Source organism: Danio rerio, chromosome 7 (genome assembly GCF_052040795.2).
Source record: "Danio rerio strain M-AB ecotype USA chromosome 7, GRCz13ab, whole genome shotgun sequence".
NCBI classification, from domain to species: domain Eukaryota; kingdom Metazoa; phylum Chordata; class Actinopteri; order Cypriniformes; family Danionidae; genus Danio; species Danio rerio.
In genome coordinates this window covers 33,780,942-33,794,133 of record NC_141027.1, presented here as the reverse complement: position 1 = coordinate 33,794,133, position 13,192 = coordinate 33,780,942, and the positions used below count along the sequence as shown (strand labels likewise).

At 38.8% G+C, this 13,192-nt stretch overlaps 1 protein-coding gene across 27 annotated transcripts in view; it reads left to right on the top strand.

The window, feature by feature from the left end:
• The first annotated feature begins 9,774 nt into the window (after positions 1 to 9,774).
• tle3b (TLE family member 3, transcriptional corepressor b) overlaps positions 9,775 to 13,192 on the top strand; it is a 39,214-nt gene continuing 35,796 nt past the window's right edge. For 9 of the 27 annotated variants that reach the window (XM_087258504.1, XM_087258505.1, XM_087258501.1 and 6 more), the window contains exons 1-4: positions 10,469 to 10,816; positions 11,269 to 11,471; positions 12,147 to 12,247; positions 12,507 to 12,570. In XM_087258504.1, coding sequence (XP_087114630.1) covers positions 11,448 to 11,471; positions 12,147 to 12,247; positions 12,507 to 12,570 — 189 coding nt within the window. In that variant the 5' untranslated portion in view covers positions 10,469 to 10,816; positions 11,269 to 11,447. 27 annotated transcript variants of the gene reach the window in all.

The window sequence follows — 13,192 nt, the reverse complement described above, 5'->3', positions numbered from 1 at the left end:
TCATCTGAAAAATCTACCCTCTGCCTTTTTTTCCAAATTATGAACCAGAAGTCTAGTTATTATTTGTTGCTCTTAAAACTGGGATCGACGGCAAGACTTTTGTCAGGCAGTATATATTGTGTTGTAGAAAAATGTTTGGTGAACATAGAAAAAAACACAACAAAATTGTTACTCAAAATTTGGGGGAAAAAATGTTGTAAATAGTTTAGAATAAAACTAAAATGTAATTTTATCCAAACACATAACTAATAATCCCCCCACAAAATATCTGAAAGAGTCTAAAAATAAAATATAGATGTTGCAAACAAAAGTCTAATATTTACACACATTAAAAAGTTAGTTGATGCATTAAATTTTAACTTTGAATCAATGTAAATTTATTTTATTAATGTAATTAATACCACTAAGTAATCAGTGTAACCCTTATTTTTTACTAAAATTCCATTGACTTCAATTAAATTATTGAAAAAAGTTTATTTATAATAATTTAACAGATTTTCTCTTGTAACATAAAGGAAAAAAGCTTGTTATCTTGACTAATTAATCATTGTTTTATAGTGCGGTCTAATCAATTATAGATCAGTTGTCATTGTTTATTTTTAGAAATGATACAAGCTTCTCATTAAAGCGTTGTAAAAATGTAGTTTTAGTGGAGAGGGAGCATGTGATGGAGTGTTCAGTATAGCCTCTCCACAGCTAGCGAGCGTGAACAAGTATATCTGTAGGTGTTAGTGTGTGTAGGTGTAAAGTCAGCTATATTTCCTCTCATCCTCTATTCTCTCTGTCAGATGATAGCTTGCTTGGCACTACAGATACTGGTGGTGTTGAGGAGGTGCTTGACTTTTCGTCCCCCCAAGCTTTCACACTCCGCCTGCAGCACCTGGCCACTTTGTTGACCTGCTTTTAAAGCCCCATCCACTTGTGTCTCAATCACCAAAAATAACTGCACCCCTCTGAAGGGCTGGAACTCTGGACTCTATTTGGCATCTCTCTGTTCGCTCAAAGCGTGATCACACCTATATATGTACTGCATTTTCTATTAGGTACTTTGGTTTAAATGAAAAGTTTATTTAGTAAATACAAATGAAATAAAATATTTTTACATAAGTACATTAGATAGTATCAAAGATAATACAATTGCAATTTAATTGTGTTTGTGTGTGTGTGTGTGTGTTCTCATTTTTTCATTGTTTATCTTGAAAACAAAAACTAAAACAAAATCTACACTGCACAGAAATGATCGAAATCAGTTTTCCATATTTTGTGATTTAATTTTTTTATTGTTCCCTGTTTATTCAGCTTTTGAATTGCATTTTGGGATCTTGATCCTTCTTTTAATGACTTGAAAAAGTGAATTTTATTAACATGTTTAATAGTTTAAAGTGATATATTGTCTGGTGTTGTATATTATAGTACTAAAACCTGGTACTAAACTGCCAGCACTTTATCTGTCTGACTTATTTCTCTCTATATATTATTTCTTAAACATTATATTATTTCAAATCTATTTCATACAAAAATGTTGATAAAGGTCACTTTGTTAAACTCTAGAGTTTAATTTTCAACATCAAAAGTCAATACATACATTACATTTAGTCATTTAGCCGACTTTTATCCAAAGTGACTTACAAATGAGGACAAGGAAGCAATTTACACAACTATAAGAGCAACAATGAATAAGTGCTGTATGCAAGTTTCAGTTGTGTAAAGTGTAAGAAGAAAAACATTAGTAATGTAAGTTGTTGTTTTTTTTTTTGGAAAAAAGTGGAGCCAGAGAGAAAATTGCAGATAAGGAAAGAAAATGGAGACTAAATAGTTGAGTTTTTAGTTGTTTCTTGAAGACAGCGAGTGACTCTGCTGTTCTGATGCAGTTATGGAGTTCATTCCACCAACTGGGCAGATTGAATGCGAGAGTTCAAGTTTGGGAAAGTGATTTCTTCCCTCTTTGGGATGGAATCACGAGGCGACGTTCATTCACCAACAGTCAATAAAGCAAAGATCAAGGTCCCATAATCCAATTCACAAGCTTAAATAAACAAAAAACGCTTTTGAATCTTAAAGTATGGAAACTGTTTTTAACAGTTTTTTTACAGTGTTGTAATGATAATATTATACATAAAGGGTCAAAGAAAAAAAAATTGCCTTTCGCTAATTTGTCAGCAGACAATTTTGTAAGAGAAATAGCATGATCACGTTCACTCACTTTATTAGGTACACCTTACTATTACTCGGTTGGTCCCCCTTTTGCCTCCAGAACTGCCTTAATCCTTCGTGGCATAGATTCAACAAGGTCCTGGAAATATTTAGGTCCATACTAACTTGATAGCATAATGCAATTGATGCAGATTTGTCGGAATCTCCCGTTCCACCACATCCTAAAGTTGCTCTATTGGATTGACTTGATGACTTTGAAAGCCATTTGAGTACAGTAAACTCATTGTCATGTTCAAGAAACCAGTGTGAGATGAGTCGCTTTATGGCATGGTGCGTTATCCTGCTGGAATTAGCCATCAGAAGATGTGTACATTGTGGTCACAAAGAGATGGACATGGTCAGCAACACTACTCAGGGTACTAATGGACACAATTGCTACTAATGGGCCTAAAATGTGCCAAGAAAATATCTCCCACACCATTACACCACCACCATCAACCTGAACCGTTGATACAAGGCAGGATGAATTCATATTTTCATGTTGTTGATGCAAAATTCTGACCCTACCATCCGAATGTTGCAGCAGAAATCATGACTCATCAGACCAGGCAACGTTTCTCCAATCTTCTGTTGTCCAATTTTGGTGAGCCTGTGCGAATTGTAGACACAGTTTACTGTTCTTAGCTAACAGGAGTGACACTCGTGTGGTCTTCTGCTGCTGTAGTCCATCCACCTCAAGGACATGTCTGTGCATTCAGAGATGCTCTTCTGCATACTTTGGTCATAGTGAGTGGACCTCTGGCATCAACAAGGCATTTGTGCCCACAGAACTCCCGCTCACTAGATATTTTCTCTTTTTCTGACCATTCTCTGTAAACCCTAGAGATGGTTGTGCCTGAAAATCCCAGTAGATCAGCAGTTTCTGAAATACTCAGACCAGCCTGTCTGGCACCAACAACCATGCCATACCATACATTCAAAGTCACTTAAATCACCTTTCATCCCCATTCTGATGCTCGATTTGAACTGCATCAGATCCTCTCGTCTAAATGCCCAAATGCATTGAGTTGCTGCCATGTGATTGGCTAATTAGAAATTTGTGTTAACGAGCAGTTGAACGCTTATTTACTATTTATTATACCTAATAAAGTGGCCAGTGAGTGTATTATTGTTCTTATTTTAATAAGTACAGGTTTGACATTTTATTTTTACAAATGTTTTTGAAGCATTAAATAATGACACTTACATTTAATAGTTTAATTTCATTATATTAATTTTATTGTACTTTGAATTGAAGACCAAATACTTTGACAAGTGTGTATTTTTAAAAAAAAACATCAAAAAAGCATAGCTAATTTACTACAGCAGAAGCTTTATAATAAAAAAAAAATAGGATTAATAAAATGTATAAAATACTATATAAACACCAACACTTCTCTGCATTGGCGTTTCATTTATTGATCTTTGAATAAAAGCAGTGGTGCTCATGTAATACCGCTTAACTCATTGTGGCTGTTTCTCATAAGGATAATGTACAATTCATGTGAACATCTAGAGAGAGAGAGAAAAAACTAGCATTCCTCCTCCAGCAGCCAATGAAACACCAAACACTTATGGATCATAAATGTTCTCCATTACAGCATTTTTATTGACAGCCTAACATACACAAAGAGGCCCCATAAATGTTTCAGGCTTCGGAAAGTAATCCAGATTCTCTTTAAATGTGTACTTAACCTGTCTCTGAACCTCAGAGTGGACACAGCTATTGATTCCTTAGACAACACAGAGGGAAAACTCAAAGTATTGCTGCCAACTTTTTTTTTTTTCAAGAGAGCTCTCATGCCCCTATGGCTTACCCTTGGAGCTTTTCAAATAGCTGTGATAGGCAGCTGTGTCCCAAACAGGCTTATGAACATATAACACCCTCTCCAAACACACACACAAACTCAGCTGTGCTCTGAACCGGCTTATACGCATACACACACACACACACACTGTGACAGCCAGCTGAGTTCTCAACAGGCTTATGTGCCACAGGTTCCTGAGTGGAATCCCTTTCTTCTTTATGGTGAGATTATAGTGAATCCATCAGTACAGATGCAGATTGGATTGGGAGGAGAATCCCTAAAGAGAGGCTTTTCTTTACCCATCATCTCTGGCAGCTCCCAAATCAAAGTGTTGGATTAGCGGTCACAGATCCACAAGCGCCGAGTCCTTTTATATGGATATATATCATCCATTACCTGCACATTAGCATGTAAAATATGCTATTTCTGCGAGCGCTCTGTGAGTCAGCTCCTGCTCCTGTTCAGAAGATATTACTTTTACTGGAACAGAATGAGAATTTCTAAGTGCTCATTGGCTCGGTTTCCCCCGCACACGCACACGTACAACAGGCCAGGGCCAACTGCCAAAGCCTCCATCTTTCTTACTCTTGTTTTCATTTGGCGACAGTGCTCATGTCTGCGTTTGTCTCTTTTGATAAGGCCTTTCATCCTGTTTGCATTGATTACAGCCTGACAAGTCGCTGTGATACGCCGTGGCCCATTCAGCCTAGCGCTGCACACTGAAGCTATTGTAAGCAGGAATGTCTCTTTTCAGGCCCCCAATCCCACGTATGAAAGCATGTCAATAATCCAGAGACAGAGGCGCCCTACAATACATGCACGCCATACAGAGTCGGACCTAGTTTTCTGCTTCACTACCAAGGAAATCAAGCAAAGAAGGGAGAAGTAGGTAGAGGAGTCTTGCGTGCATTAAAGAAAAAGAGGGAGGCAGTGGCTGAGAAAGAAGCGTTTCTCTCACGTACCCAGGATAATCCTGCCAGCTATCATTTGGAGCTGTACTAGCATGAAAATACGAAGCGTGTTTGTCAGAACAAAGGTGCGAAGGAATGAGCACTTGGATTTAAGACTGTTGTGCATTTCCTCTTTGTAATGGGTAAATCAGTGGCGTCCTCTAGCAACACATAAATCTGTGGTGAAATCAAACTCTTGCAGGTATAAAACAATTACTTGGTTTTCTAGGCAGTCATCTGAAAATAGGTGTTGGGTGCAATCTGTAATCTTCACCTATTACTTTGGTTGTCGAAATAGACTTTGATAGTAATATGGCCTTCTACACATTGTGGTTAAATTCAGATATCAATCACCTTTTAGCAACTGATTACTATTAATAACGATTTTGGGACTTGTGGAGCTGCGCATTGATGGATTTGCTCTTCAGTGTTTGGACTTTCAGTAGTGAAAATTAAACTGAACTTCAACTCTGGAAACTGGACTGATACGGTTTGAATTTGCTAGAACTTCTTCTGTATGTTATGCTGCTTTGACACAATCTACACTGTAAAAGCGCTATAGAAATAAACATGAATTGAATTTAATTGAATTACACCTGGTAATTGGATTTGAGTTTTGGCTGATTGGATCACAAGTATAAGAGGGACATTTCCGTTTACACTTAGTGTTTTAATCCAACTGAGTTGTGCACTCTCCTGATTTCTTTAAAACTCATATGTACTGTTTTTTTTTTTTTTAAAAGGCATCCCACCTAAAAACATAACCGTCATTGGGAATGTGATCAAATTGTATTAAAGGAGACTTATTATGCCTCTTTTTACAAGAAGTAAAATAAGTCTCTGATGTCCCTAGTGTGTGTATGTTAAAGTGCAGCTTAAATAACCACACAAATAATTTTGTATAACTCTTTGAAATTTAGGCTTTTAGGCTTTGATCTAAATCATGCTGTTTTGTTACTGCCCCTTTAAATTCAAATGAGATTGTGCTCTCTTCAAAAGAGGGTGGGGCTTTAAACACTTGTGCATCAGCATAGCAGCAGATTCAAAATAGGACTAATGTTTTCTCTGTGAAAAACTGAAAATAACAAAGAAGTGACTCTGAAGAAGCCAGTCTATGGAGACTCTGGTGTTTATTTGTGCATCCTGAAACATTATTATGTTTTTTATAATGCCTGTTAGTTGCTGAAATTATTTTCTGCAGGCATGGTGCTAAAGCCTCCTTTCCACTGCACACGACAAACGACAAGCGTCAAACTGGAAGTCTTTCATTTTCAATGGAGAGTAGTCCAGGAGCTGCGTGAAGTTCCGATCATCTCCGTATGTGGAAAATTTAGATTCGAATTGAGCTGTTGAAATATTTAAACTCCTGCGACTAGAACGTATGCGATCGACCGGATGTGATGCATTTCAGTGTTGTCCCAGCAGGTCCATGCACGCGAGATGAGAAATATATATATATATATATATATATATATATATATATATATATATAATGGCAAATGGCTGCTTCTCACTCAGGGCTGTCTATGCTAATGAGGAAAAGATTGTCATTAATGGGCGGGGCTTTCCCACTATGATGACATGTAAAAAGGGAGAATGTCAATCAAAATGTTTTTGCCGACAGTTTTTATCAACTGTGATTATACAAAATACTATTTATAAATATATTTTTTATTAGAGGCTGGCTATATTTACACACTGATCCGACACAACCTCTTGTTTAAACCCCTCATAAAAGTAATTTTTGCATAATAGAACTGTTTTAAGCTTAACAATTAGATCATACAAATCGGCCACAAAAATAAAATAGTAGCAAACTAGCATGAGACTACATTCAAAATACAGCAAATAAGCCAATCTTAAACTTTGTTAACCGAAACATAAAGCACAATATATATGGTTTTCATGAAAACATCAAAAAAAATATATATATTGCTATATATTTTACTGACTTATGTACTTATGTTTGCATTATCTTAAATGTTTTAAAGAATGTTAATATCCAGATAAATAAAAACAGTTTTAGTAGGGTCAAACTTCTTCCGAAATTGCCTACTGCGCAGTAGGTAGGTACTGCATTTAAATTTAAAGGTACTGTATGGATAGAACACGGACACAATAAATCAGCCATTTTGTCATCATAACATGACCTATACCCACGTTAGTTGCGTCGATACATTCCCATTCATGAATTCAGCATAGTGTCCATCTGATGTGCACTTCAGAATCTCGCCGGAAGTAGCAGATCATCTGGGTTCAGCTTAAATACTGTTGTTTGAATTCTGTGAATTCGGACATACTACTCGGTTGATATACTGATTTTATTACATAGTATGGAAGTATGCGATTTTAGATGCAGCAACAGAGCATGTCTTGTGTCTGATGATGTCATGCACCCTTTTAAAGAAATCATGGAAGCATTAAAGATCGATTTACTATGTTGTGTGTTTTATTAGACTGCACAAATCAATATTATAACAAAAACCTAAAATGTATTTAATATGGTAAATCAGTGCTGCTTCCTCATATGATTATGACTGGAAGAACCGGAAGCTGTAGATTTACATAATAAAAGCCCCGCTACGTTCATGCAACGTTAAGCTAGTCTCTCAGCGAGAGGGATCTGGATGCAGACCTGGTGCAGTTGCAAGCTAAGCTGCATGCTATCATTTTATTGCATTCACCTAACCCCACCCCTAACCCTACCCCTCACATCACTGTATTGAGTGCATTGTGTCTGACATTGCATCTCTGAGATATGCAGTCTTGGCTTGCATCATCAAGGCAGCATCAGGATACTATTGCTCTCAGCAGCAACTGCTTTGTGGTCTTGTTTCACTTATTTCTTACTCTTTTCCGTTTCATAATAAGTGTTTAATGCTTTAGCTAATCCATCAACATGATTTCTGCAGGACTCCTGTAGGACCTAATGAGACCACAACTCCCATGATTCCACACTATCCACTCTATGATTCACAGCATCAGAAAAATGTGCCTTTGTTTGTTGTGAATACATGCTTACTAGTGTCTAAAATTACATATTGAGCCAGTTGAACCCAAATGCTTCATTTTTGGATATAAACATAAGCCATGTATCGAAATATTGCAACCTGCACCTTCCTTCATTAATATATCCATAAAAAGGTTTCTTTAAACCTGAATATACTTAATTGTCGCTTATAGCTTAACCAAATCTTTACTTAAAACAATATTGCCTACAATCATTTTCCACCAACAGCCAAACTATGTGTGCACCTTTTTGACTGTGTACTTGTCTACCCGTGCCTGCATGTGTGTTTTTTTTTTCAATGTATTTATTGTCTTTCATGTATTATTGTCAACATTGCTAATAGTATATTGTTTTGTTTTTGGAATATGTTGTTGCATTTTGCACTGGAGCCAGCACCTAAGCTTTTCACTTATCATAATACATATGCTGCCGATGATGTGACAATAAAAGTGATGTGATTTGATTTGATTTAATAAGTGGACATAACAACACTTCAAAAGTACCTTGCCTAAAGCCGTCCAAACATACACATGACATGGCACATCTTTCGACAATGGTGCAGTTAAACTCAACCTCAGTAATGTGTTTTGGTTGTTTTATCATTTGGGTAAATGTAATATATACCAAAAGCAAGATGCCAGGATGTTGTTGTGGTTACCATAGTGTAAATCATCATAATTTGGGAGCGAGATCTGTTCTGTGCACACACATAATGATTGCTTTGAGGATTCACTCCCTTATTTAAATGCAGCTGTCACTCCTTGAGTTCATGTGGCCTGTTAACCCTTGTCTGTATGCGTGAAAACTCATTGACTCACCCTTTTTTTTGACTATACAGAATGTTTTTGTGATGGGTCACCGAGCAAGCATGAAACCTCAAATACATAGACCAAGAAGCATGCAGAAAGCTTTCTCGCATGCATGTATGCTATTAACCTTAGTTTAAATTTAAAAAATAGCAGGAGTAATAACCTATATTACATTTTCACACTGACAAAGTTATGTGCAGTTCTCTTAAAATATTACAGCAGAATAATGTCAGTAATGGCACTCATAACGACTCCGTGCTCCATCTCTGGATCCACCCCTGATATTTGTTCCAGCCAATAACCCTTCCAAATGGGATGGACAGAGGTTTATAGTTTAATCGAACAATGGTTGGCTTTTCCTCAGATCTTTGCATTGAAGTGACCCTGAAGTCTCTGAGCACAAACATCTTAAACACATCTAATTAGGACAGTCAATCCTCTGTGATCCAGTAGACTTTTTGCCTAAAATTATATATTTTTAAATGATTAAAAAAGAATAAATACGCACAAAAACATTATTAAGCATATCTGATTACACTCCTATTTGGGGAAAACAAATAAAGCCAGGAACAGTTGGCTACGCTGAACCAGCCTTTGAGTGGAATAAATGTTTTGTTTTGTGGTAATGCGACTTGCATAGAGAAAAAAATCAAACTGATATTTAGCCCCTACTAGCTTTTCCCTCTTTTGTTTTACGCAGGGCTCTTTTTACCACATGGTAGTGACAGATTGTTTGAGCTGGAAGGAAAAGCCATTCGAAGCTAATTAAGCAGCCATTCCAAGCACTATTCGCAGGCGGGAGGCTGAGAGGCACAGGCATTTGTCAGCGCTCTACCCCTCGTGGGCTTGATTGACAACTTAGGTCTCGAACTGACAACCCGTGTCGCTCTAAGCCAATCAGACGCTCGCCAGCGCTCTGATTGGTCAGCATGCTCTGAACGAGGCGCTGAGCCCCACGTGGGTCTGAGCAACACATGATAGGTTGAGTTTTTTTTCCGGGCGCAGACGTGGGCACGGAGGGTGTTGCTGAGCAGACAGCGTGAATCAAGTAATGAGGGCTGATTTCACAGATTATGCTGTTAATTTGAGTTACATTCAAAATCGGTAGCATAACTATACATTGGCAATGAGGGTGCTCTCTCGCTTCATTTTGTTATCCACGTTAGGCGCCCTTGAAAGGGACAAAGGGGGACATTTGAAGGATGTTTAGACTCAAGTTGCTCACATTTTTTTAAATCACGGACAAATTCGCAGTTTGTTGAAATCATGACATTTAAACATGATGGGAACATAAAAAGAGCAAGTAATTATAAACAGATTCCATACGACTGGGGTTCCCTTTAAAACGCAGATATATGTTCGTAAATCAGCGAATAGAAGCAAAATTGCAGGCAGTTTCTTTTGTAATATGTATTTCTGAGGCTACAATCTATCTCTTGAGATTTCAGTTGGTGGCTAGACTTCGAACAATCGTCGCTCATGTAAGTTGTTTGTCTACGGGGAAAGCAACCTATTTAGAGCCAAAATGGCGAACATGAGGTCAGGTGTTTATTGGCCAATCAGCGCGCGCAAAACGGACGTGCCCCACGTGGGATCTAATATCTGATTGGTCGGATGCGTTGAAGTCCTGTTCGAGATTTGATTGGTCGTGTTCGGTTGTTCTCGCGGTAGTTGAGCCCGCGTGTCAGTGGGCAGTCTGTGTGTGGTACTGCGAGTGTTGGAGAAACTAGGCAAAGCGACTGCGAGCGGCTGGCTCGTACGAGGCAAACTTTTCGCCATCAAACCATTTTTAAACAAGCAATCAAATAGGGATTGGGAGAATTTATCAACACCCTGAGAACTGTGTTCAAGCAAGTCTTAACAGAGGAAAACAATCTCGAAGCGATTGTTAGGCGCTGCTTTTTTCTTCTAGGGTTGGGATTGATTCCCAACCAGCGCCTAATACTGATCGTATAAGGTCACGAGTGGAGGACTTCGACGTTTCCTCGGTGCAAGGAATTATTGCTGCATTTACCTTCGCGGAAAGGGATTTTATGGAGACTGAAGGTAACGCGGAAGATAACTTTCACAACAATCCACTCGTAATTTAGTCAGTCGATTTAGCAATTAAGCACTCTTCATGCTTTGTTCCTGTTTTGTAGTTTACAAAGCTGCTGCCGTGAATATTTATCCCAGACCAAGCTAAAGAAAGAGTCTGTTTGACCCATTTATCCAGGAATTGATTGGGTTTCTATTGCTGTATTTCTGACATTGTTCTGTAATCTTGTCTGGTTACATTCAAGCAAACAGCAGTCAGGTAATCTTGTTATTGCGAGAAGACTCATAAGCAGCTTGTTAGTCGCAGCTCGCAGAGCAGATGACAAGCAGCAAATGTGTGTTTGCCTCGCTCGACACAACTATTCTGTGTTTACAGCACACGCGCAGCTGAACGCTTGACTCTTATTGGAGATAATGAACCAACGCGCTGTGTTTTTGTCTTGCTCCTCGCCTGTGTGAAGGATAAAGGGGTTAAACCGGGGATCAGGAGCGGGAGAAGCGCGTGCATCGGGTGGACGGACCGGGCTTTGTGTGTCCGCGAGTGCTGGGAGGGGTGACGGACGGGCTCTCTCTCATCTACTCGGATTACTGAAGAGCGCCACATCCCCTGGATCTTCTCCTCGGAAGGGATACATTCAAGATGTATCCGCAGGGCCGGCATCCGGTGAGTATCATAAATTATGATATTGATGCTTTGTGTCCTCGACAGACGCGCTCCTCGAGCGCTGGGCTCGCGCACTATTGTGCCGCGCGGTGTGCCCTTTATTTCTGCTCAAACTAAACGAGGCGGAACTTGCTTCTATCGTTGGTTTTCATGTGAGTTTAAAGTGGAAATGTGTACGGGAAAGAACTGAGGAGGAGAATCAGCTGCTAGTTTGCTTTTATTATTATTATTTCTTCCTCCGGGGCTGTTTAGACGCAGTGACCCGTCTGTGTCACGCCGACCGCTGCTCAGTGTGTGAGGCTTTTCCCACCAGAGTCTCAAAACCACCGGCAGGCCGAGCTCGAGGGAGCGCCTGGGCACTTCTGACAAACCGCAGTTCAGCTCCGATGAAATATCATTTCCCTGAAAATCAGGAAGCATGAAATGTGTTATTGACACCCGTGACTTGTTCAGACACTCAGCGAAAGTAAAACCTGAGACCCACGGACTGCTCTGAAAGGAGTAATGGAGAAGGTCGTTGGTTGTTTTGGTTATGGTGGTAGGAAGTCAAAGCTATAGTGACATTCCGAAAACACGGAATGTTGGTGTAATGGCATATTGCATCAGTGGCTAGGCTGTATTAATAATGCTTTTTCTTTGCAGCAGTTCACATAAATGATTGATATTATTTTTCAGGCACCTCACCAGCCTGGCCAGCCGGGCTTCAAATTCACTGTAGCAGAATCTTGTGACAGAATCAAAGACGAGTTTCAGTTCCTTCAAGCTCAGTACCACAGGTAAATATCTCTGCTCGCTGAGCTGTATGCGTGTCATGTGTTTATCAGAATAGGGTTTGTGTAAATTAACCTCGAGTTCATAGGAACTACAAGTATAGTGCCTTCATTTCACTATATGAAAAGTGCTTTAATGTTTGGGGTTTCATGGAAATCCGTGTAAAATCAGCAGTAGTTTGTGATGTGAGCCAATACGTTGCATGTGATCTGTGGCTTTGGCATTCACTAAGAAGTCATTCTGGATCTTTCTCTCTCTTAACAGTCTTAAAGTGGAGTACGACAAACTGGCCAATGAGAAGACTGAGATGCAGAGGCATTATGTTATGGTAAGAGCTTGTTTTTTTTTTTTTTTTTTTTTTTTTTTAATCTGCTGATCTTTTGTTCCTTGAAAACATCAATAGGGCCACCAGCCAGCTATCTGAGCTAATGTTTAGTGTCCACTACCCCTATTTATTGTGTTGGTGTTTGCATTGATTGCACTAAAGGATCAGTGTTGGGGAGTGTGGGTGTTTTTATTTGTTGTAAAATGCCTGGAGGGTGTTTTGGGCAAGGTGTTGCTGCTTGTTCCGTTCGCTTTGACCTAAGGGGCTGAGTGTCTAAGTGAAAGAAAAGGTAGCCAAATTCAGTTTGATAATCAAGTTTAGCATTTCAAGAGTGCTCTCTGACTAAATTTGTTCAATACAAGAAAATAAATAAGAATACGAAATGTAATGTCGTTCAGTAAATGTAAACAAGAATATTCATTGGGCTGTTTGTGATCTCTGCTAACCAATAAAATAAAACAACACTCTTGCACATGTACAGTTGTTTTTGTCTTGCATTACCTAGAGACATGACCTAACTGAAATGTTATCAACCTTCAGGATGATTGCAGCCTCACTCAATATTGACCTTTGTGCGCAATTCAAGAATTGCACTAATATTAGTTTGTCTCTTATTAGAAGTGCA